A 20,888-nucleotide genomic window follows, 5' to 3' on the forward strand; every position below is an offset into this window, starting at 1 on the left:
TGATAGCTGGATATCCAGCCTCTGCTTTAAGAACCGCAATGAAAGAGAGCCCACCACCTTCCTAGGATTTATGTTTTGTGTTGCAGTGGGAAACCTGCACTCAAATTATTGGTGGGAGTGCTTTCCCCCCTCCCTCTCAGCAAAACAGAAAAGGCCTCAGACTTTACTGTGGAGTAATGCACGCATTCTGTCAGCACATGCACTTTGGGCTGCCTGACAGAACTTCCCCTCCCTCTCCTATTCCTTTGTGTGCCTCCTAAATCTGTTCTGGGTTTTCATACAACCCTCCAGAGCAGATTTGGGGGCATGCATGGGGGTGTTTGTGGGAAGAGAAGAGGCAAGGAAGGTTTCATTCAACAAATGTAAATCCTTGCACTAATGGAACAAATCCATTGGATGCTGCCCTGTGGTTTTAAAATGCGATCTACTCAGCACATTTTGGTCATTTTCTTCTGATGACATCTTCCCTAGCTGTCACACACACACACACACACACACACACACACACACACGAGAGATAGAGAGAGAGAGAGCTTAATGTCAAAGTAGTCTTCTAAGTGGTTTTTTTTTTGTTTGTTTTAAGTTGTCACCAGCATTAGATATACTAAGTCTCTTTTGTCCCCCACCCTGTGGGGAAAATTTCACAATGGATAATCTTGCCTCTCTGCTCTTTTGACTCTTGGGTGCTGCCTTTCTGCTTAGTGTCTGCTTTCTCCTTACTTGATTGTGCCAATGGAGCTACATAGCTAGAAGAGATTCAACATTTCTTTGTCTAGTCTTTGTTTCCACAGCTAGAAAGGATCCACCACTCCCATAGCAGCGCTTGTGAGATGAATTCATACATCATTATAAGATCACTTTTGTTTATTTTTAATAGCAATAAAAAAACCTACACCAGTGAAAACTCAATAATGCTACAAGAAGTGTATTTTGCTGCTTCAACTATTTCCCAAAGTAAACCTGTATCTCAGATTAAGGATCCTTTCCCCTTTTAGTAGAATAGATACAAAGCACAGTCAGGAGGTGTTTGGCCAAACCAATTATCAAGCAGACAGTACACAGCGGGAGAGGTGGTGGAAGGAGGGAATTATGGGAAAAATCCCATAGCTCAAAGATAGCACATATCCTGTATCCGAAAAGCATCCTGGTGCAGATTTGCTAAAAGAGATTCTGCACACCAGTGTTAAAGCATAATACTTGAAAGGGTCCTAATGCTTAGAAAGGCTTGTTGGTTGAAAAGGCCTCATTACAATCCCAGCAGGAGACAGAGCAGATTTGTAGTGCTTTCATGAAATAGCATATCAAACGAAGAACTGCAAAGGGGCAGTAAAATTAGCCCAGCCATATGAAGACCACAGTGGCACCACTCCTTTCCATGCCACTAGTATGATGTGAGAAGGTGACTTGGGCCACCCCAAAGGATCCTCATGCCATGGTTTATTTGCATGCCAGCATAAAACCTTAGGAAATTGCATTACCGGGGGAAGTTGCTGCTGCGCCTCTCAGATTTCCTTGTGGTGCAGGAAGGAGCAGGGTTGCAGCAGCCCCTGTGCCAGAAGTGTAACACAAGTCCTGGGATTTAGGTTTTAGCATTTGCATTCCAACTGCAATGTGATATACATGCAGGGCTAATGCACATTTGGGCTGGGCCTCAAATGTAGATATTTATATGGTTTTGGCGTTTGGTAAGTTTCGCAACTTGTTTTTCTGTGCATTGGACTAAAATGTGACCCACTCTCTCAGCTTAGATCTGCAAATATGAGCAAATAAGAGATGCAATCTGGCAAAATACTTTTTTGTGTATTAATGGACAATAGACTTTGTCACGGTAAAGAGTTAAAAACCTTCATAGGTATTAATAAACTAGGACCTGGAACTGGGGTTTGTGAAAGGAATGAAAGGGCCCTTTCAATATGCCTTGGCCATCTCAAAAGCAATAGAAGTACACCCTAATGTTGTACCCTGTCCATGAGAATTTCACTGACATTTTCTCTTCCCTGTGATAATTTTCAAATGCAATTTCTTTCCTCACTGACTGCTCGAGAATGGTTGAAAAAATGGAGAGGAAATTTTCAACACAGCGGTATGGCAAATGCTGGGCTGGAAACATGTCATGGCCAAACATGTCATCCTGTAGTATATCATATGTCTCAATCTTAAATTCAACACAACAACACAGTGCTGAGGCAAATAAAGCAACTACAACTCCAGTGGTGTCCTCTCTTGTAGTAAGTGGCCCAGTGTTTGCTGAAGTTGAGCAGCAGTATTATAGGCCATGTGTTCTCTGAAGAGAAATTTCATGGCATATGAGCACCAGGTTGGCTAATGAGAAGAGCCTGAAATAGCATTATCGACGCAGTCGGTGATCCACGGTCGTCGAGGCATCATGAGCTTCTCGGATAAATGGGCTGGCGAAACAGTCTTGGCCTGATACACAGTTGTGCAAGCTCTGAAAACAAACACGTGTGTGTTGCATTAACATCATTCTCTATACCCATGAAACATGAGCTACACAATCTACTTGACCGAAATCAATAGCCATTATCACTTGCTGTGTAAATGTTGGGTTTGACCCAGTCGCAGTTACGCACTTTGAGCTCCCTTTGATTCCCAGAAGAAAGTTAAACATACAGCCTGTCATTGAAATAAATCCACTGAACATTAACTGGATGGTGCGCCTTCTGTTTCAGGGCAGCTGGAGTCTTTTAGGTCATAAATTGTAAGTGTTCCTCCTTAACTGCTGTTTTATTTTATTTTTTTAAAGTGTGGAGAATGGTTGTTTCTGCTGAGGGCCACTTATTCTGTCAGTAAACATACTTATGGTGGGTGGGGCCAAAGCCAGAAATGGGTGGAGCTTGAAGGATTGCATAAATATTCTCTATACAACCCAATTTTCTCTCTTGCATGGGTGTAGCTGGGGTGGGGGTATCTGCCACCCAATCAAGTAAATAAATAAAAAGAGTTAACTAAAAGTAGAAATAATCAGAATATTTCAACTAGAAATGCTCACTGAGGTCACTTGGATGATTGGCAACCCAACTGAGTGACAGGCATGGCTTCCACAAACTGACCAATCGCATTGCAGGTAGCTTGGTTCTGGAACAGGATAGGTGGGTGTCCTGCCCCCACCCCCAACATAAATCCTGGCTACCCCCATGTTCTCTTGCATTCCACACCGGGGGGGGGGGGCTGTCTTATGGTTCTGAACTTTATTTTACAGTATAAAATAACACTTTCCCCTACATTTAAGATTACAATTTGACTCAGCACATACTGCCTTGTCTGATACATGCAGTACACAATTCATTTCATTTCTTATTCAGTTCATGTGCATTCCTCATGTGTCTTGTCTGTTTTACTGGCAATCGTGAAACTCTCCGTTTGTCTTGGAACCAAATAGGAAAAGGGTTCCGCAGGATTCAGAAGCCACACACTACGGAAACAGGACGTTCTCACACATTTCCTGTGAAGCCCTGCATTCCCCACACAAACATTGCAATTACCTGGTCTTTAACAAAGTCAGCAGGATTATCGCCAGCACCAAGATTATGCAAGAGGTGTATATCATTATAACGATTGTGTCCGCTAAAAATTAAATCATGGAAACAGAATTAAAACATTGGTCAAAGAGTATTTTATGCAGTCACTATAGTACAAATTAAAACCAAATATTCACTGTCCTCAGCTTAAAATCTCCTAGGGTCTCGATCACCATATTTTATTTTTTCTTTCGGCTTCTAACAACTATCCCTGAAGGAGGTTTCTATGTTAAGTTTGCTTCCAGGATTCTTAATAATGATATTTAAAAGTTTGGTTTGATTCCTTTCCTTGACCCCTTGATTGGTGATTTTTTTAAATTTTGTTCTGTGGGAGCCTATGCCTCTCATAACATTGTGGCTCTCCAATGACCTTGATGGGAGCCTTTTCATTCTTTTTTAAAAAGCCAAACTTACTGTACAATGAAGACCGTTCTCCAGTTACAGGAAGTATTTTTCCAGGTAGAACCATATGTGATGAGTAAAGGTCAGCTTTTCCACCTGATATCTGAGCTGTAAATAGAAGAGGATATAAAAAGAGAGCAATTGTGTGAAAGCCAGCAGGGCCTGCAACAAAACGCTGGATTATGAAGTGCTTCTGTCCAGGATTCCACCCTGTCATCTGGGCCCTTTTTTAGGATACTTCATTCCACCTCCTCTCAGATTTCTATCCCTTTGCCCACTGCTGCAACAGCCAGCCAGTAACCTGTGCCAACGGAGCATCTTCAGTCCCCATTGGGTAATTAAAAAAACACAAACTCTTGTAGAGTTCCCCCCCCCTTAAATATTTTGTGTACTTCTGCAACTCTTGGGAATCCTCTAAACCTGCTGATGCCTTGTTTTTGTGTGTGCCTGGTGCCAATTTTGCTAGAATTCCCATTTTATCATAAGGAATCTTCTCCCCACCCCCTCTTAGCAGATGAAGCAATCTTTAAGTTGTAAATGGTTAACTGGTTGACTCATTCATTCGTTACCACAGAATGGGACCTCGTGGCAAAAGTACACGGCAAATTGTAAGGCCTGGGCAGGTTGATTAAGAGAGAGGTGCTCCTTCAACTTACTGAAGCAGGATTTGCTGTGGAGGACATGATGGAACCACTTGCATGCAGTCTGCTTAGCTAGTGGCGTTGTGTCACAGGTACACTCAACTCCTCGAAGGACAGACCCCCACATTCCGACATAAGCAGCTCGGCACTCATCACTGTCAGAACACATCAGATCATTTGCATCCAAAGATTCGAAACAAGCTTTATCTTCAAGGCATTGTCGGGCGAAGGGTTTTAAACACTTAGATGTAAATTCTTCATACTTGGCCCTGTGGAAAGCGAAATGTGTATGTATTTTATTCTTCCTGGTATTCCCTTTCATCTGGGACACAGGTGGTGCTGTGGTCTAAACCACAGAGCCTAGGGCTTGCCAGTCAGAAGGTCAGCAGTTCGAATCCCCACGACTGGGTGAACCCCCGTTGCTCGGTCCCTGCTCCTGCCAACCTAGCAGTTCGAAAGCATGTCAAAGTGCAAGTAGATAAATAGGTACCGCTCCAGCGGGAAGGTAAACAGTGTTTCCGTGCGCTGCTCTGGTTCGCCAGAAGTGGCTTAGTCATGCTGGCCACATGACCCAGAAGCTGTACGTGAACTGGACTCCTTGGCAGGTTTTGAATAAACATTCACAATTTTTTTACTGATAATAATCAGCTAAACAGTTTGCGGATCTATACAATTTTGTAACATGCAGAAAATAGCATTATTGGAGAAACCAAAGACTGGAATTGAGGGAAGTCGGGGGGTGGGGAGGGGGGAGGAAAAATGGGGAAAATAAGGATATGTTTTTGGATAATATGTTTTGTTATAACTTTGAATAAAAAAACCAAAACAAAACAAAAAACCAGAAGCTGTACGCCAGCTCCCTTGGCCAATAAAGCGAGATGAGTGCCACAACCCCAGAGTCGTTCGCGACTGGACCTAATGGTCAGGGGTCCCTTTACCTTTACCTTTATTCCCTTTCATGTATTATTCAGGGAGAGCTGAAGGATAGATTAGCAAATAACAAAATGAAAGAAAAATGAAGAATTTCTTGTAAGTGACAAAACAAGGGACATGTAGCTTAGACATGTCCATACCCTAAAGCCTCATACCCTCAATGGGGAGTAATGTTTGGGAAGTTGAAGCCGGGGAGGTGGGTTTAACATCTCCCCCTCCCCCATGTGCTATGATCTTCAAAATAGAAGATAAACAAGAGACATTGCTGGGTGAATGGCACAAAATAAGCTGTACCTTGACCCTAACTCTGCTCTCAATGCAAGCCTAGAACTTTTAGACCTTGAATAGTCCTGTCTGCTACTGGTGGCCCAGTCCTGCCATCTCCTATGGCTTTATTTGCCTGCAGTGTTTTCAGTGTTAATCTCTATGCACCTCTATGTTATATTATGCATATTGATTATTTTTACATCTGTGTAGATATGCTCATGTGCTTTAGCATTAGAGTTATGTCATTGGAGAGGCAACAGGAACAGCTGGAGAGGTATCAGCAGCAGGGAAGAGTGTATCAGCCTTCTGAAGCCCCTGCTAAGATCCCAAATCCTTTACTCCTCTGAGCATCTCCAGGACCAGGATGAAAATGCTATTGAAAAGCACCAAGTCCCATGCCTAGCCTTTAAGACACAGTCTTAAAGTGCATTATCTGCTGGTAAGACCACCTTGCAGTGATTGGATTATAGGGTGCACATTCAAGAACAGTTAAAATGTACATGTCCTGCAAAAGATCTATATGAATTTCCTGAATGACAGAGATGGTTAGTAGGAAGGCGTAAATCACAGAAAAACCCTCTTACAGCTTTTGCTTGTGGTGTAGGTTGGAAAGCAAACATTATTTGCTACATTGTGAATGACCAAATCTTGGGCTCCTTGTGCATTTTTATATTAAACACACATGTTCCAGCAGTCAACCAAAAATGTGTATTTCCACTTACCAGCAGATCTCGTTTCTTTGGCACGTGTCAATTACACTGAGGCATGAAGGAGCTGGGACCATATTGACTCCACACAGTGTGCCATGAAGGAATCCCTTGGCTTGGTGGCAGTTTTCATCTGACGGCATGCAATCACAAAAGGTCAACACCAGGGCTACGTTCAAAGGCATGTTTTCATAGAAGGACCGCAGAGCCGCTTGGCATCGATTCCAATTGCACTGTGTTGCATTAGCTTGGCAGGCTTGAAGGTAGCGAGATAGTTGTCTGTTACAGACTCCGTCATTGACACAGTCCACTTTGACTTGGAAGCAGGAGCGCAGGTGTTTGTATTCTGAGGAAACAGCAAAGTGATCACAAGACGAGAGAGATAGGCGTATGAGGAGTGATTTTGCAAGCACAACAGTTCTCAAACTCTCCCTTGAATTTGATACATGGCGGTCACTCTACTATAGGCAACCCACTTCTATTTGCATTTTCTGAAGAAAAAAAACATTCATTCTGTCATACATTGGGGTGGCGAACTTCAGGCCCGGGGGCTTAATATGGCCCTCCAGACCTCTCAGTTTAGCCCTTGTAACTTTCCCTAGGCCATTACTGTTTCCAGCTCTTGCAATGTGCTTGCAGTGGTTCATTCTGCACGGGGTCAGAGAGCTGCATTACTCATAATTTATGTGGGCCACAAAGTTGAAATTGATACAGGGTATAGAAACGTTAAAAAAGTAGGCTACTGCTTACCATAGTTTGAAAGAGATGACGACTTCCACTGTGATTTTATTTTCAGGTGATCTACAACGAAGGAGATACATATTATACAGATTACATGTTGTAAATTAATTGTAGATTTGAAATGGAAGCAGCAGTTTGCAATGAATCCCAACGCTAAGAAAAAAATGATGATCAGGTTATTTGATGGCCTTTAGCAGAGGCATTCCTAGTTTAGAGCAAAGGTGGGGCTCATGTTGTTTGACTCCAGCTTCCATCAACCCCAATAGCCAAAGACAACGATGGAGTGTGGAGCACAGAGTAACATCAACCTTACAGTTTCACCAGGCTTGGTGTCAGTAATCAGTATATTCAGACAGCTGATAGGACCCATGGATGGGGAGGGGTCCTCCATAGACTGCAGACACCAGACTGTTACCTGCTGGTTTCTGCTGGTGGCAGCAAAGATGATCTCACTACCATCTTTGTTCATCTTGTTTGCATGGTCAGATGAGGCCTTTTATATTTCATTTTTAAAGGCTAAACACTTCTGAGCATTGCCATTGGGATGGATGGGAACTGTAGCTTGCCATAGCTCCTGATTCAGTGAACAGGGCAGGAGAATAGATGCAAACCATATGAATTTAAAGCGTTGTCTGACATTGACTCACATGCACTGATTGCATAATGCAACAGCTGCAAGTGTTGGGACAAGTGTTGTTCATGTCAATTGCTGACTCCTGCACCTGCTGTTTCCTCTTAGCATTTACACATCAGCTTCAATTTTATCTGAATTGCCTAGAAGAAATCCAAACATAGGAGTAACAACATAACTGAGTAAATGATGTTTGAGTTACAGCGAGCTACAGCAACGTGGAATTAAAAACAGAGGGAAGGCAAATAACTCTCTGTCTTTGGGCTTAGGTACACAGTCCAGATTAAATGGTTATTTGAGGAGGTATCTAGCTGAGGCAACAACCATTACACTGGTCAACAACAAATTTGTTGTCTGCATTTTTTCAGCTGATTTAGGACGAAACTGATGCGCTGAATCCAAAAATCACATTGGTTTTGCTCAATCAGGTCAAGTTTTTGAGCTATGGCCACATGTCTTTTTTACATTTTTGTTCACATGTACGCTTGTGTGGAGCATTTTAGAAGAAGTTGGTGGGGGTAAAATGCCTTGTCAAATAATTGTTTTGATTGGAAATGATTATTTTAATGACAAGAAGTATTCAGGTCCGATAGTTCTGGGTGATTATGTCAAAAAGGGATCAGTTTGAAGTCATAAAACCTCTAAATCTTCCATAAATTGGTGCAGCAAAGCATAAAGTTGGGGGATCAAAACTAAGTTAATGGGGCAGCCGCCCCACGAAGTATCCTGATCTTCAATCAGCACGTCGTCCTGTAGCTCATTGTGATGAAATTCCCGTGCCTATCTTCGGAGAACTTCCTGACATTAGTGACGAAGATGCCTCCAGTGTTGAAGGACATGAAGAAGAAGAAGTGGTTCTTGAAGATGATGCTACACATCCATTTTCCCAAAAGGAGTTGAATGATCTAGTTCGCGACCTCAGCTTGTCAAAGGACTCTGCCAAACTGTTGGCATCCAGATTGAAGAAAAAAAACCTCCTCTCTGACAGTGCTCGCATCAGCTTCTTCCGCAACAGGCATCAAGAGTACCTCCGTTTTTTCTCGGAAGAGAAGGACTTGGTGTACTGTGCAGATATTCCGCAGCTTCCGCTCAAGCTTGGAGTGCCACATTACGAACCCAAAGATTGGAGACTGTTCATTGACAGCAGCAAGCGATCACTGAAATGTGTTCTGCTACACAACGGCAACCAGTTTGCCTCTATACCCCTGGCTCACTCGAGTACACTGAAGCAGAACTATGAAGCGGTGAAGTATGTGCTGGAGAAAATTGGTTATGATCAGCATAAATGGTTTATTTGTGTTGACCTGAAGATGGTGAACTTTTTGTTGGGACAACAGTCTGGCTTCACCAAGTACCCATGTTTTCTGTGCATGTGGGATAGTAGGGACCGTGCTCAGCATTACACGAAGAAGGACTGGCCTGTGCGAGAGGAATTGGTGCCTTGCAAAGAAAGGAACGTCATCAACAACCTTCTGGTGGACAGACAGAATACTCTTCTCACCGCTGCACATCAAGCTCGGCTTAATCAAGCAGTTCACCAAGGCTCTGGACAAGGATGGTGACTGCTTCATTTACTTGTGCCAGGCTTTTCCAGGATTGACCATGGAGAAGTTGAAAGCTGGCATCTTTGACGGTCCTCAGATCCGTCAGCTCATCAGAGATCCAGAGTTCGGAAATTCAATGAATGAAGTGGAACTGAAAGCGTGGAAGGCATTTGTTCTGGTAGTGAAGAACTTTCTTGGCAACAATAAGGCCTTGAAACTACACAGAACTTGTCAACAACATGCTGACTGCTTTCAGAAACCTGGGCTGCAACATGAGCGTCAAGATGCACTACCTATTTTCACATATGGACCGGTTTCCTGAGAACCTGAGTTCAATGAGTGACGAGCAGGGGGAGAGATTCCATCCGGACATGAAAGAGATGGAGACCAGGTATCAGGGTCACTGGGACGCAGTCATGATGGCTGACTACCGTTGGACTCTGAAGAGAGACCTCCGTGCAGCTGAGCATTCCAGGAGTTCCAAAAAACAGAAGTTCAAGCCCTGAAGTTTGAAAAATGGTGAAGCAACATGCAATTTACATGTACTTACCTTTATCAATGCCCACCATTCAGTTTACAGAAAACCTGACCTGATGGAGAGAAACGGATGCCATTTCCTGATTCAGCAGTGCAAAAATACCCTAAATCAGTTGTAGAAATCTAGACAACATTCAAAAAGTAAAAAATTGTTGCCCAGTGTTATCTATAAAAAGAATGGATTAACACAAGAACATGAGAAAAGCCCTTCTGCATTGGGCCAAAGACCAATCTGTTCCTGCAATCTGTTCTATCCATGCCCAACCAGTTGCCTATGACATATCCTTGAAGTGTCCCAATTTTCCAGGGACAGTCCCAGAGTTACAGCAGCCATCTTGGTTTCTGATTTGACCCCAGAATGTCCAGGTTTTCCCTTTTCCTTCCCTCCATGTCTTGGAGAGCAATTATAAGTGCTGGAGAGATCAGACTACCCCTTTGTCCTTTTTGGAAACAGGAACCTTTGGTGTGTGTTTGTGTGTCTGTAGGTGCAAAAACAGAGTCCTGTTTATACCAAAAATAAAATACTTGCACCAAATGAAGGAAGCTGGCATACAAAGCCCTTTCTATAATTTTGAAGGAAAATGTAACCAATGCACTTGGTTACATCCTCCAACACTGGAGGTGGAACATAGACTTCACGGCTCGTAGCTCCTGATCTTCCATGGATGTATCTACTCCTGTCCAAGCTAGTGGCCATCTCTACATCTCTTGTAGGATTCTAGGGTGTTTCCTGCCACTTTGTGGCTCACTATGTTTGATCCTGCATGGAAGACCTTGAGAACAATGCAGCAGAAGTTAGTTGTGATGCCACACCTTGACACATATTTGCACAGAAGCAAGTCACGTCAATTTCAACAGTCAAGTCTTATGCATGAGAACCTGTAAGCAATGCACACAGAGGTCACTGGGACTCCGTATAAGCATGATAACTTTGGGCTTGGATTTGTGGGCAGTGGTGTCAACAGGGAGAACCCCAACCCAACCCACCACCAGTTTTTCTGCATTTTTTAAAAAATTAAAATGTAAAAAGTGGCGCTTTGTGCCATCAAACCTATTCATTTCAAGGTTGCTAGGAACAGTATCTTTGAACTGGTGTTATTGAAGAGATCACACTTCATCATTTACCTGCATCAAAGCCTGCATAGGTTTCCTCCTGAATGGCAGAAGCTTGGTATTCCTGGGTGTATTGTACGCATGTGTTGTTAAATATATGCTTCCATATTTTAGTGCATCTTTTATGCAGTGGTTCTGGGCATATGCAGCTCCCCAGGACTGTTCTCCTTAACTCCTTCCATGCTGTGAGGCATTGCTGTACCACCACACGGAGGCTACAGTTTGCTACTTTGGTTCTGCACATTCTCTGGAATTTCTTGTACGGCAAGAAACAGGTGTCATCTCCTCGGCATATTTCCTTTGCAACCGCGCAGTCGGTTCCTAACATGCCTGGGTGCACCGTCTCTTGCAATTTTGTCTGTGGCAGGAATCCTAACTGGACATCTGTGCTCGCGTAAAGCTTCGATTTCCCTGTGCAAAAGAGAATTTGCGCGCAACGTCAGTTGGATAGATCATGCTCGCGGCTGCATCTTTCAGATGCAATCAGGCTGACTGTAAAAACTGATAAGCAAAGGAGCAGCTACATGAATTGTGCTTTGTAAATACTTTCCCCCCAAATGATTATTTGGGATGGTACCAGGGCCAACCCAAGATATTTTGCTGGCTGAAGCGAAGGATGATATTTACAAAAAGCCAACTAAACTGGAAAATGAATCTGACTTTTGACACTGTCCTCCGCACTGCACCTGAAGATAGCAGGCTAGCTATGGGAGTGCAGGACTGGTCATGCGAAACACACATTTCTGCATTTTTAAGCATCTGCTGCCTGAGGCGAATGCCTCACTCTGCCCATTTGTGAGGCTGATCCAGGATAGAACCTTCTCTACAGCAGCACCTAAGGGTGGAATTATGCCTCATGGAGTGCTCTTAGCTCTCACTTTTTCTTCCTTCAGACATTAACTGAAGACTAGTCTTTTCCTCTGCTTTTTTATGTTAATCAAGGCGGTAGCTGGAGTCCATAACCTTGTCATTTTGCAGGGTTCATTGCTGGTCTTAAATGGCTGATGGCTTCAATCCTAAGGGAAGTTCATGGGAGGAAGTCCCCCCCCCCCTGCAGCTTCCTGTACCCCCCTGAAAAACCTGAAAATCTGAGTGTGGGGGGGTTCTTGGGGAGAAGGGAATAATCTACTGGTTTTGAATGGTACTTTATTCGTCTTGAATTTTGGACTCCAATGACAACTGTAATTGCTTAGAAAAGTCACAGTCTCCCAATTAGAGGCCAAAGATCCATATAATATTTGAATCTGATAGTTTGTCAAAGCTAAACCTTTAAGCCACAATGAACATAAGAGCTCTGCTGCATCAGACCAAAGATCTTTCTAGCCCAGCATCCTTCTTCCCTCAGTGGTAACCCAGATGCCCATGTCCATCAATGATGGACCATCATGCAAGCAAGACATGACCTCTCTCTCAATCATTCCCCAGCAAATGGCTGAGAGCCTCTGATCCTCAAAGTACCATACGGCTCCCATTTCTAGCAGCTGTTAATAGCCTTATCAGGGCCATGATTACACTACATTATTTTGTTCTAGAGAAGAAAATAATCTGTTACCTTTATTCCCAAAACATTGCTTGCCAAGCAACGCTGTAGTGCTGCAGTTATCGTTAGTGCAGGTGCAGTCTTTAAATTCTGGGAACTGGTCAACTAAGAACTTGACCGTTTTATTACAGTTGGTTGAATCTTTTACTGTGTAGTTGTTGCCTGGATTTCAAACGCAAGAATGAGTCTTAATACTTTCATTAATGTTATTATATCTATTTATTTATATACCACCTTTTCAACAAACTTTTACTCAGACTAGACCCATTGAAATGAATGGACCTGATTAGTCATGGGCATTCACTTCAATGGGTCTAGTGGGAATAAACATTGTGACCCAATATAAACTACGGTATGAAGTAGTTTGTATGAAAGGAATCCCGTAGCACCTTAAAGGCTTGAAATTTGAGTGGCTCAAAAGCTTTCATGGACTAGGTACCATTTCACTGGATGAAGTCATCTCTAGTCTATAAAACCCTAGACCACCACAAAATAAGAACACTCCAACAGAACATGTCCCTGTGAGCACGTACGTGTAGATGCCCCCATTTTCTTTTTTCAAAGTTAAAATCCTATTGATTCAACTCCACACTCCACCTCTGGGCTAGCATATTCCTTGGGTGTAGCTTTTAAGAAAGAGCTCTCTGCATGTTCAGTCCTGTCTGCTGAACTGAAAAGTGGAACAGTGTATATGCATTTCTTCTGTGGATGATCAAATGGTTTCCAATCATCAGTAAATGTGCCTGTGTATATCTAAGAGGGATTACTTAAAAGAAGGGGGGGGGGGGGGTTTGCTTCACTGTTATCTGAAGCGTGGAACATTCTGGTTGCTGTTTTATTTATTTATTTATTTATTTACTCTCACGTTTTTCAAGACCATTTTACTATGTGACTACTAATGGCAAACACATGAAGTGGTGGTTTTCTCACTCAGAAAACCCAGGTCATGGACACCATCCTGATAGATGCTGTTTCGTACTGCATCACTTGCTTTGTGGCCTGTTGGTTGCATTTGGAAAGGATGCAAAATGTACTTGCTCATCAAAATAAGAAAGGGACATTATGTTTTTGCTTTTTTAAAAAAGCAAAAACTATTGTTGAAAATATATTGTTGAAAATATAAGTGCCAACCCACCCCCACCCCTATCTTTTCACTTTTTGTGTTAACATCTGGCCTCCAGGAGTAAGATCAGCAGCTACTGAGAATTCAATTATCAAAGTCACAAGACTTTCATGTAATCTGTGCATGTTTAGGACATGTGCTAAATTGGTGTACATTTCTTTTACAAGTTTCATGAGGCTGATTCAGTCTGTTGATTCAGCTGTTCAATTAAAATGCCAGAATTTCATTTATGTAGGAGTTGGATTTTTTTTAAAAAATAGTAGTTTCCTGTTATTGTTGAGCAGAGTAACTCTTAGCAACGTAGATTCACTCAAATGAAAAGTATGAGATTTCCCCTTTGTATATATTATACTGTAGATACTACTACTTGGGGGATTTAGTATAGATTCTATTAACTTTAAACTGGCTGTATATCTTAGCCTAACACCTAAGTCTGACACGCTATAGCTATAGTAAGAGCTATATTCTGGGGTGGGGATGGGGAAAGATGGAGTCTCAAATGTATTACTGAACTTAAGGAGCAACCCATAGGTTCAGAGCCACGGATCCTCATCCTAAAAACACTTGGATTCCCCCCCCCCATTTTTTGACAAAGTAATTATGTATGATCTCACTCTGTTACAAAGCTTTTAACTCCAAACCACTGCAAACAAATGGCACCTCCAGATAGTCTATTTGTTGAACATTCATTATTCTTTGTGCTCATGATGTTATCAGGTCAATTGTATGCATTACTTGGGAACCATTTGTGCCAGCAAAAGTGTTGCAGGCTCAGTTTGATTTGTAATAGGTGCATGTCTCGTAGTTTCCTGCTGAAATTCTGTATTCCTTTTGCCTCCTTTTATAAATTTCCCAACAATAGGCATCTTCCCACTCACCCACGTGACTATGTCTATATGTGTGGCGCCAGGAAATAAATAAATCAATGTAAACTGCACTAGCAATCCCAGGAGCCTTTGCACCGACCTTTGGGGCCTGTGGAAATTTGGAGATTGAGAACGAAGGTTTGGAGGGAGCAATTGTAGTGGAGTTTGGTGGATTTTGAAACAAAGCAGAGGGTTTTTTTTAAGGGTTTCCAGAGGTTTAGAGGGAATTTACAAGTTTTTTAGACGGTGTTCCCCACTATGTGTGATTTCATGTATAACACATGGTACCCAGGAACATAACCCCTGCTTAACTGGGGAGATGTCTGTATTCACAAAATGTATAGGGAATGCTTTAACAACTTTCCCCCCATGGAAACAGATCCCTGAGGCTATCTGCACACCTTTGTCCACCCCTCTCCACCCCTGAACATTATTTTGTATGATCAGAATTAGCCCATATGCAATGGCATTTTCTCCTTAGTAACTGTATTTAATACTCCAGTCCCTGTTTTCATTGAGTATGTAGTCAGTTGCAAAGAAGTCGAGTTTAGCAACCTGCCCAGTAATCCATTGTGTAAGCAGGAGCTCCGGCAGGCATATGCACCTCTCAGTCTATAAGATCTTTCACGTTAACTTCAATGAATGTGGAATTAGGCATGGAAGGGTGTGTTTCTATGGAATGCTCCCTCCATTTAAGTGTGTGGTGATGATGCCCACCTCTAAAGGGGTACGGGGAATGAGCTCTCCTACCACCTTTCTGGGAAAAGGTGAAATGAAGAATTGCCTTTTAAAATTCAGTTCAGTGTTCATTTTAATGGAAACTGATTATACAAGGAATGCCGCTTCTCTGAAATCATAGAGCAATCTATGGCTTCTCTGTAGTTACCTGAAATGCAACAAACTTCTTCAAGCAAAGCCCAGACACTTTCACATCCATTTCCTGCAGCTTCGCATCTCTCTCTCAGCTCTTGGCATTTGGAGGTCTGGAAAGCAGTTACATGCATGGAATGTAGTACCAGCACTGCAAAACAGATAATATAACTTTCGTGATAAGCAGTAGATCCTTTGCATTTCTACCCAATGTTTTATTGTAGAGAGCATGGAAGGGTATAGGAGATACACAAGGTTACCCATGCTGAATTTCAGATACCCCTGTTTAGATCCGTCAAGGAACAAGGAACTCAGTCTTTTTTCTAAGCAGACTAAGCTCTCTTCTCTTTCACGTTTGGTGTTTCTCCATTCTGCGCTTCACTCCAATCGCCATTGTTCTTGCTTCAGTCTGAGCTTCACTATTTCAAAGGGAGGTTCTAGAGCAAACTTTTAATCTCATGGCTTTGAAAATGTGTGTGTGTGCATAATTAGTTTTGTTTTTTAATTTATTTTGAAAAACATATTTTACAGGGATTTTCAATACAGGAAAAAATGACATATTATAGTAACAGACTATCAATAATTAAGAAAAAAATTGAATATGTCAATATATGATATACCACATATACAGAATATATATATATATGTATAGGGATGCGGGTGGCGCTGTGGGTAAAACCTCAGCGCCTAGGACTTGCCGATCGCATGGTCGGCGGTTCGAATCCCCACGGCGGGGTGCACTCCCGTCGTTCGGTCCCAGCGCCTGCCAACCTAGCAGTTCGAAAGCACCCCCGGGTGCAAGTAGATAAATAGGGACCGCTTACCAGCGGGAAGGTAAATGGTGTTCTGTGTGCTGCGCTGGCTCGCCAGATGCAGCTTGTCACGCTGGCCACGTGACCCGTAAGTGTCTGCGGACAGCGCTGGCTCCTGGCCTATAGAGTCTGTCAAGACTGGCCCGTATGGGCAGGGGTACCTTTACAACATATATATATATATATATATATACACACACACACACATGTGTTGTTATATTGTATACATCCAAGCTAACTTGCACAGAGCACAGGTTCTAAAATGAGCTTTGCTAGGGCTCAAACCAGCTTGCAATTCATGCCTCTAGTAAGCCTAGCTACGTGGAAGGTTCTGCTGTTAATATGTCCATTAAGATTTTGGTGCCTGGGGAGATGAAGCAGATATAATCCATTTCACAGACAGCCCTCTTAAAAGTCCCACTGCAAACAATGGGACTTTGAGTGCTGAGGTGCAGGTATACTAGCTGTTACATCAGGCAACAGCAGCAGGAAGCCAGCAGTTCCATCTGACTTCTCCACTCTCTCAGCTGTCATCTTGCAATTGCAGTTTCATCAGGAAGCAACAAAGACAGCTGCGTGAAATGGATCTCTTCCTCTTCCTCAGAAGATTAGAGTTAATAAGTAAAAATAATGGGATTGAAAAAAGTGGGTATTATGGGAACATCTTATTCTTGTTCTGCAGCTTCCTATAGGCCTGCTTCTCTGTTCCTCCTCTCACCTACCTATCTCAAGCCAAAGGGAAAAGTCAACAGTAGTAACAATAGCTTTTCTTGTGGCCTGACATGCACTTAGACGTTCCACTCAGCAAACGAGCATGTGTTTGTTTAAACAAAACCTCCCTTTTTCAGATCTACTTGATAAGTTACCTTTCATAGTACCTTTAAGGTGATCTGCCGCTGTACTGCCTACGGACTGGAACGGGTCATCACTCAAGCCTAAAGACATTGGCTAGGTGTCACTCTTGGCAATCAATGAAATAAAATTAAATATCTACCACCATAGAGACAGCATTTTAGTGTGAAGCTGGCACCTGCTCTTCAACAGCTTGCTCTTTTCCAGCCATGCCAGGAGTGCATGAAGAATGTTCCAATCACACATTGCCTCTGGGAATAAGAAGCCACGCGACTCATGAAGCGTCAACAGTCATGAGCATTTAAAGGATTAGCCATGTTCCACAGAGCACTAGTAACCTTGGGCACAAAAGAAGGAGCAACACACTGCTAAAGAGATGGGACAGAATGGGCTGAGTCAGACAAACAGTTTTGCCTCCCAGTACACAATACATTCCCACTGGTAATAGAAATCTGAATGAAGTTTTGCTCTGCAATATGGTCGTAGAGACCGGTCAGCCATGTGACAACTATGTGGTCCTTCAGTCATCTCACTTCGATTACATTTTCTTAGTAACTGCAAATGTCAATTTAATTGGGGATAAAGTCTGGCTCTCTGACTCAATGATACATTGGGCAATAGATATTGGTCATAATATAATATAAATGTGGAAGCATGGGAACGATGTGGAATATGGATATAATTTTACAGCATGCTATGGTCTAAGAATGGGACACGGGTGGTGCTGTGGTCTAAACCAGGATTTGCCGATCAGAAGGCCAGCGGTTCGAATCCCTGCAAAGGGTTGAGCTCCCGTTGCTCGGTCCCTGCTCCTGCCAACTTAGCAGTTCGAAAGCACGTCAAAGTGCATGTAGATAAATAGGTACCGCTCCAGCGGGAAGGTAAATGGCATTTCTGTGCACTGCTCTGGTTCACTAGAAGCGGCTTAGTCATGCTGGCCACAGGCCAGCTCCCTCGGCCAATAAAGTGAGATGAGCGCCGCAACCCCAAAGTCGGTCACGACTGGACCTAATGGTCAGGGGTCTCTTTACTTTACAGTCTAAGAGAAAATTATATGAAAATGATATATCAATGGTACCTAACACCGAGTTAATTGACAAAAGAGGAAGAAGGTTCTTTTTATCATAGGCCTTGTAGTAAGGTTAAAGCTTACTGGGAAATGATATATAATGAGTTGAAAAAGATGTTTAAAATAACATTTGTAAAAAGACCAGAAGCCTTCCTTTTGGGAATTATAGGGACAGAACTACCCAAACTGTACAGAAATTTATTCATGTATGCAACTACAGTGGCAAGAATGTTACTTGCCCAAAAATGGAAAGAAGAAAAAGTCCCAGCAAAAGAAGAATGGATACAAAAACATATGGAATATGCAGAAATGGCAAAACTTACTAGAAAACAGACTTTTTATAAAAGAATGGAAATGGTTTATTGAATATTTACAAATAAACTGTAAACAGATAGGAACATTGGCAGGATTATTGTAATAACCTGCAGTTTTATAAGAGTATATATTTATAGTAGATGAATAAATGAGCAAATTAAGTTAATTTGGATATGCAGAAAATATTAAAAACAAATTTAAGGAACCACAGAAAGAGGAGGAAGAAAGTCAAGTTTTGAAATGTTGAAATTATTGTAAAATTATTGAAATGTATAAAATTGAAAATAAGAATAAGAATAGGTGGCTATCTGAATCTACTGAACAAAATTGCTCATGCTAAGAACAGTGGGCTGTGGTGGAATAGGAAACTGCCCTCCTCACTACAGACCTTTATTTGATCATATTCATTTCTTCAATTTTATATATTAAATTTTTATTCCACCCTTCGTCTGAGGACCACAGAGCTCTAAATTAGCACATTGCTTATATATTTTTTAAAGAAAATAGTTCCCCTTTACAGTCCCAAAGACTAAAAGCAAAGTTTCTAAAAGCAAACAAAGCAGCTGCCATTTCAACAAGTTTATTATGTTTGAATAGGAGAGGAGCAGAGAAGGAGGAAAATAAAGTTTAACTTATAGCAAATGTGTGAGTACAAAGTCTGTCCTTTATATTGCATACAATAGGAGGGAGCAGTCCAATAAGTGGTAGGGACCATATGCAATGTCCAATTCTGTGCCCTCCAACAAGCAGATGAGACTGCGGTCCCATAGGCACGCTTAATTCAGAACAAGCCCCAGTGAACACAGTGCGACTTACTTCAGAGTAAGCGTGTATAGGATTGGGTTCCACGAGGAAGAACTCTGCAGAACTTACCCAGCAACAGAATGGAGTTCATCGCGCAAGGCGGTCCTGAGCTATTGAAGCGGAGCACAGTAAGCTGCAGGTTATCGCCTGATGCTCTCTGAAATCTCAAAACCTCCGAGTCGTTTCAGCACCACGCCGCGCTGGACAGCTCTCTCCCGGCTGCGTGCGATTGGTCCACCTTGGCGCTGAAAGAGTGAGCCCGTTCTGGTGGGACTCCCCCCCCCCCCCCGCTCTCGCTTGCTTTAAGTATCCCAGAGAGATAGGAAAGCCAACCCTCCATTTCACACCTGTTGCAGATTTCCGGAGTATAGTAAAAGCTGCCCTGACAGTCGCTTACTACATACCTTGCTGCCTGCGAGTCCAGATGAATTATAGTCTTCTGAGCAAATGCCTGGTGAGGCAATAGTTCAGTCGTGATACCAAGTTAATGATCATAAGCAGAATTTCCTTCTGAAGTTACTATTCTTAGAGGGGTTGGGCTTCCCACTCCTTCAAAGCTAAAGGGATAATCTAATCTTGCAGGTGGAAACCTGCAGGCGAGTCTTTGCTGTTTTTCAACGTACCTTCTAAGGACCTTTAAAACCTGGGAGTTGCTGCAGTATCTGCTTCTCTGGGGTCCCAGGAAACCCTGGTGACATGAGAAGATGAGTTCATGCTCTAGCTGTGTGGGGCATACCAAAATGGGAGGGCACAGCTCAATAAAGATGGGCTCACGGTGACAGGGAAAGGGAGATGGGGAAACACAAACATTTCTGAAGCTGAGTAGCAGGAGCCCACCTGTGAGAAAGAGGGAGGTATAATGCATTAGATAAGGAGAAGGAGACCATTGGACTATCTAGTTCAGAAATGTTGATATTGGCTAACTGTGGCTCTCCAGGGTTTTAGTGGCTCTCCAAGCCCTACCTGCAGATGTTGGAAATTGATCCTGGGACCTTCTGCATGCAAAGCAGATGTTCTGACCTACAGCTGTGGCTTTGGAAACAAAGAAAAGACCAAGAGAGAGGATGGCACAAAACTTGGAGCAAAGGATTGGATTCCTTGAGTGTCCTTGACTGTTCATCTCTATAAGTTGGGAGGCATCAGATGACTTCCTTGTGAAGTCAGATGTCCTATAGAATATGCCTTGCATATGGTCAGGAGGCAGGTCTGGAAATGGGAAAGCAAAGTGAGGCTAAGACAAAACTCCTCTATGAAAGCTAACCTGTTCAAGCAATGCATTTCAAGCCTGGCTCCTGGGCTTAAGACTTTGGTCAGCCTAGAGATGGGTGGCAGTTGTATACAGAGCTCCATTTTGAGTCCCTTTGCTGCCAGGTTTTTCCAGAATACACCATTCCCCAGTTTTCCATTCCTCTCTCTGTGTGTGTCCCATTAGCATTGTATGGCACTGAGCATACGTAGCCCTTGCTGAACTCTTTTGGGGTATGTTCCCCCACCCTTTTTAGGATTCTCCCTCCTTTTTAAAAAAATTCTGCCATTTTTCCCAAGCCTGCAGATGGGGTGGACTTTAGTCTTTCAGATTTCA

At 42.7% G+C, this 20,888-nt stretch overlaps 1 protein-coding gene across 1 annotated transcript; it reads right to left on the reverse strand.

The window, feature by feature from the left end:
* Positions 1–581: 581 nt before the first annotated feature.
* Positions 582–20,062, reverse strand: GFRAL (GDNF family receptor alpha like). The gene is made up of 10 exons (XM_083431670.1): positions 19,376–20,062; positions 15,471–15,605; positions 12,608–12,757; positions 11,068–11,466; positions 7,240–7,290; positions 6,505–6,835; positions 4,598–4,851; positions 3,954–4,049; positions 3,504–3,585; positions 582–2,449 (listed from the first exon to the last, which is right to left on the reverse strand). Exons 1-10 carry the CDS (start codon positions 19,395–19,397, stop codon positions 2,323–2,325), a joined length of 1,647 nt encoding a protein of 548 aa, XP_083287796.1. The 5' UTR covers positions 19,398–20,062; the 3' UTR covers positions 582–2,322.
* Positions 20,063–20,888: the final 826 nt, after the last annotated feature.

The sequence above is a fragment of the Podarcis tiliguerta genome, assembly GCF_965153285.1.
Source record: "Podarcis tiliguerta genome assembly, chromosome: 3".
Classification (NCBI taxonomy): Eukaryota; Metazoa; Chordata; class Lepidosauria; order Squamata; family Lacertidae; genus Podarcis; species Podarcis tiliguerta.